Source organism: Gracilinanus agilis, unplaced genomic scaffold (assembly GCF_016433145.1).
Source record: "Gracilinanus agilis isolate LMUSP501 unplaced genomic scaffold, AgileGrace unplaced_scaffold31478, whole genome shotgun sequence".
NCBI classification, from domain to species: Eukaryota; Metazoa; Chordata; class Mammalia; order Didelphimorphia; family Didelphidae; genus Gracilinanus; species Gracilinanus agilis.
The window spans coordinates 1-5,001 of NW_025364110.1; the positions used below are offsets into that span (position 1 = coordinate 1).

General features: G+C 58.3%; 1 protein-coding gene across 1 annotated transcript; it reads left to right on the plus strand.

The window, feature by feature from the left end:
* Positions 1–486: 486 nt before the first annotated feature.
* Positions 487–4,725, plus strand: LOC123254745 (acetyl-CoA carboxylase 2-like; the record flags this gene model as incomplete). Its single annotated transcript, XM_044683687.1, has 6 exons — positions 487–596; positions 924–1,005; positions 1,640–1,738; positions 2,145–2,254; positions 2,343–2,453; positions 4,516–4,725. Coding segments are annotated over 6 exons (722 nt in total), but the record flags the coding sequence as incomplete, so codon positions are not given.
* Between the last annotated feature and the right edge of the window lie 276 nt (positions 4,726–5,001).

Genomic DNA, 5,001 nt, shown 5'->3' on the forward strand with positions numbered 1-5,001 from the left:
TTCCTCCCTTCCTCCCTTCCTTCCTTCCTTCCTTCCTTCCTTCCTTCCTTCCTTCCTTCCTTCCTTCCTTCCTTCCAGACACTTCCAGGAAGTACCTGACCATCCAGTTTTTCTATGCTAAGGTTTCTCTACTCTGTTCTGTAGTTAGTTGGCATCCTTTGTAAAATGAGGTCCTGGGAGCAGCTAGGTGACTCCTTGAATAGAGAGCCAGGCATGGAGATAGGAGGTCCTAAGTTCAAAACTGGCCTCAGACAGTTGCCCAGGCTTAACCACTCTTCTGCTTTGGAATAGATCCTTTGTATTGATTCTAAGAAGGTGAGGGTTTTTAAAAATAAAATGAAACAAAACAGGGCCCCAAACGGGAAGCTGGGTCTGTTTTGGTCTGGAGACTCCCGTGTGGCCGAGCTCTAGCTTAGCCCCAGTGGCAGCTTGCCGTCCAGCCTGCCTCCTGCTGCCCAGTAATAGGTGCTTCCTCTCCAATGACAGAGTACATCAAGATGGCAGACCACTACGTCCCTGTTCCCGGGGGGCCGAACAATAACAATTACGCCAATGTGGAACTCATAGTAGATATCTCCAAGAGGCTCCCGGTGCAGGTAACACTGTGTGTGTGAGTGTGAGTGTGTGTGTGTGTGTGTTTGCGAGTGTGTGAGACCGTGAGAGTGTAAGTGTGTGTGTTTGTGAGTGTGTTCGTGTGAGTGTGTGTTTGCGAGTGTGTGTGTATTTGTGAGTGTGTTTGTGAGCGTGAGTGTGTTTGTGAGCGTGAGTGTATAAGTGTGTGTTTATGAGTGTGAAAGTGTGTTTGTGAGTGTGAGTGTATATGTGAGTGTGTGTTTGTGTGTGAGTGTGAGTGTGTGTGTGTTGGGGGCACATAATATGGGTGGGGCAGGGTATAAATGACGACGTCTGTTTCCTGTTTCCAGGCCGTATGGGCTGGCTGGGGCCACGCTTCAGAGAACCCCAAACTGCCTGAGCTGCTCCAGAAACATGGCATCGCCTTCCTAGGTGAGGCCTCCTCTGGGGCGGGCTGGGAACCGGCTTTCAAGCGGGGCTCCCCTTGTTGGGGGGCAGCAGCAGCCGCAGCCTCATTCAGCTGGGGCTCACGGCGATGGAGCTTAGGGCTCGCCAAAGACTTCTTGGCTGGGTTTTCTCATTGGATCCTCACAGTTCCCCTGGGGGGAGGGGCTCCTGGGCCCATTTTACAGGGGAGGAAACTGAGGCTGAGGGATGGACGGAGCCCCTTCTCCTTTTCTCCTCCCTGGCTCTCTCCTCGGCCCTTTGCTAGGACGCCCAAGTGAGAGAAGTCAGGGCGTCAGAACTGTTGGGAGATTTGAAGAGCATCCCTTGAGCTTAGGCCATCCTCGGCGGATTATGCTTCTCTTCGGTCTAGGCCCTTTTCGTTACATCTAGAGGCAGCAGTGGACAGAGCTGGGCCTGGAGTCAGGAAGACCTGAGTTCAAATCCAGCCTCAGACACTTCTTGCCTGTGTGACCCTGGGCCGGTCACTTAGCTGCTAACCACCTCGGTCTTCCCCATCTGTAAAATGGGGATCAGTAAGAGCCCCGGCTTGTGAGGATCCGGCGAGACAGTACTTGCAAGGCGTCGGCTCTTCACTCTTCTTTCCTTCCTCCCTTCGAAGGCCCTCCCAGCGATGCCATGTGGGCCCTGGGAGACAAGGTCGCTTCCACCATCGTGGCGCAGACCCTGCAGATCCCGACGCTGCCGTGGAGCGGAAGTGGTAAGAGCAGATCCTCCCGCTCTGCCTCGGTGGCGGTGGGGCGGCCGCGGGGGCTCCAGCAATAGGCCTGAGCCTTCCCCCCGGCTGACCGGCCAGATCCATGGCCAAGGCAGGCCCCCTCCTCTGCAAAGTGGGCGTGATCACGAAAAAATCAGCCCTTATTTTCTGTCCTGGTAACAGCTCTTCAGACAGAAGGGCGAAGGCTAGGCCAACGCGGTTCAGTGACTTGTCCAGGGTCGCACGGCCAGGGCATGTCTGAGGCCAGATTGGAACCCAGAACTTCCTGTCTAGGCGTGGCTCTCTCTCCCCCAGCCGCCCAGCGCCCCGCTCCTTGGGTGGGGGCCTCTGTGCCTCGTGGGCCCCCTGGGCAGCAGCCCGGGCCATCAGGCATTCGTTTGACCTCCAGGTCTCGTGGTGGAGTGGCAGGACGAGGATCTCCAGCAGATGAAGAGAATCAGCGTCCCTCCTGAGACGTACTCCAAGGGCTGCGTGAAGGACGTGGAGGAGGGCCTGCAGGTGAGGGCAGGTGCGGCGCGGGGCCGGGGCCGGGGAGCCCGGGAGCTCCCTGACCTTGCAAGGGGCTCCTTTCGCCTTTCGCACTCAGGCCGCCGAGAGGATCGGCTTCCCGGTGATGATCAAAGCTTCCGAAGGTGGCGGAGGGAAGGGGATCCGGAAAGCGGAGAGCGCCGAGGATTTCCCGAACCTCTTCAGACAAGTAAGAGCCCATCCCGGCCCGCGCCGCCTCTCTGACCTTGTCCTCTGCCCTAGAATCCAGCCGAAGGTCCCAAATGATTTCTACGAGTAACTGAACAAAGTAACATTCATTGAAAAGAAAGAGGAAGGAAAAGAATCCATCCAAGTATTGGCTCTAAGGCAGAAGAACAGTAAGGACTAGGCCATGGGGGTCAAGTGACTTGTCCAGGGTCACACTGCTGGGACGTGTCAGAGGCCCGATTGGAACCCAGGACCTCCCATCTCTAGGCCTGGCTCTCCATCCACTGAGCCCCCCCAGGGATGTCGGAAAGCCCTAAATTCTAAAACCCAAACTTCCGGAGCTCCATCTGTGTCATGAAGCTGCACGGAAGCTCCTAAGGAGGAGGACAGCGCTTTGGAGCTGGGAGAGATCTCCGAGGTCCTCTCCTAGGCAACCCTCTCTTTTTACAGAAGGAGAAATCGAGGCCCGGGGGAGGGAGGGGATTTACCGTAGGCCGCGCAGCAGTCAGGTTTGAACCCGGATCCTCTGCCCTAGAAACACGCGGGTTGCTCCACTAGTCTCAAGTCTTTCTGTGGCTGGGTGGAGATTTTATAAACGATCCATTCCGCCTTTTTGCTGACTTTATCAGACACTGAACTTGGTGGAGATCAGCGGAGTGATACGAGATCACAGTCATGCCAGTGACAGTCATTATTACGAGGATAATCATGAATAACTAACTGAGGAGGAGCAGAATGTGGGTGTGGAAGGAACACTTGGGCAGACAAACTGACCCGCCCGGAGAGGACGGCCCTCGGCACGGCCCAGGGCTCCCCCGGGCCCTCGAGTCAGCAGGCCAGTGGGGGACTTGTGCCTGGCGCTGTGCCGAGGGCCAAGCCGTGGTCCCTCCCCTCGGGGAATGTCTGCTCTAGTGTGCCAGCAGCATGACACACGTAGAAAAGGCCAACCACTCCAGTACCTTGGCTGTGTGACCCTGGGCGAGTCACTGCACCCTCCTTACTCAGTTTCCTTATCTGTAAAATGAGCCGAAGAAGGGAACGGCCAACCACTCCAGGGCCTCTGCCAAGAAAACCCCAAATGGGTTCAAGTAGTCGAACATGCCTGAAAACGCCTAAACAACCTCACATGTATGTCCATGTGTTTACACAATGTACATGCATGTGTACACACGTGTGCGTGTACACAGAGAACGTCTGCACCGATAGTCCCAGAGGGCACAGAGAGGGACCCACAAAGGTCAGATTTTGGCTGAGGCTCCAAGGCAGCTGGGAGGAGCGGAGGAGGGAAGGGACCGCTGGAGAGAGTTCCCAGAAGGGGCCCAGGGAGCGCCCCCGGCCTCCGTTTCCTCCTCTCTAAAATGGGCGCAGCGATGGCCGCGACAGCCCTTTCCTCCCGCGTTGTAAAGGCCGTTTCCGTAGCGAGGCCAGCGGCCTCCAGATGTGCCTGTGAGCGCCTGCCAGGCTTCGGGACGGCAGGGCTTGGCGGGCGCTGCGCTCTGCCCGGGTCGCTTCCATGTGTAAAGGCCTCGTCCCTTGAGTCCTGGAGGCGACTCCCCGTGCGGGGACGGGCAGAAGAGCGCCGGGCCGGCAGTGACCCGCCCAGGGGCCGGCAGCCAGGAAGTGGCTGAGGTCAAAGGATCAGGGTCATTTTTCAGCCCTACCTCGTCCCGGCCTTAAGCCTCACACAGACGCGCGGTCAGGGCTGGCAGTGAGGCTTAAGTGACTTGTCCAAGAGCACCCAGCCGGGAAGGGTCTGAGGCCACCTGGAAGCCAGGACAGCCGGCCTCCTAGCCCAGCCCTTTGTCCCCCGGGTCATGTAGCTGCCTCTTCTAGGTGCCTTTTTCTACCCTTTTTAAAGCATTTATTTTACAGTTCTCATTGTCTGTTCCAAACTCTCTCCCTCCCTCCCACCGTCGTGCCCCCCAGTTGACCAGGCAGGAGATTCATCCTCTGCAGAGCTTGCCCGCGTGGCAGCTCTCTTGGCACTCAGAGCGGCGCAGGGCCGCTGCCTGTCCTGGGCGAGGACGCTGGCCCTCAGCCTCGGGGCTCCGCTTTCCTTCCAGGTGCAGAGCGAGATCCCGGGCTCCCCGATATTCGTCATGAAGCTGGCTCAGCACGCGCGGCACCTGGAGGTGCAGATCCTGGCCGACCAGTACGGGAACGCCGTGTCCCTGTTCGGCAGAGACTGCTCCATCCAGCGGAGGCACCAGAAGATCATCGAGGAGGCGCCCGCCACCATCGCCATGCCCTCGGTGTTCGAGTTCATGGAGCAGGTGGGGAGCCGAGCCTCCGGCCCGGGCCGAGGCGCGCCTTCACGCGGTCACTCCGGCGAGGCCCCGGCCTCTCCTCTCACACCCCGTGCTCTGCCTTCGTGAAAGGGCCTTCCAGCGCTGGGTAGAGGCAGCATCTGGGGGCTGTGGGGAGGGCTCAGGGCTCGGAACCCCAAAGACCCGGCCTCAGGCACGTCCTAGCCATGTGACCTTGGCCTTATGGGCCTCAGTTTCCTCATCTGTAAAATGAGATGGACAAGGAAATGGCCAACCACTCCA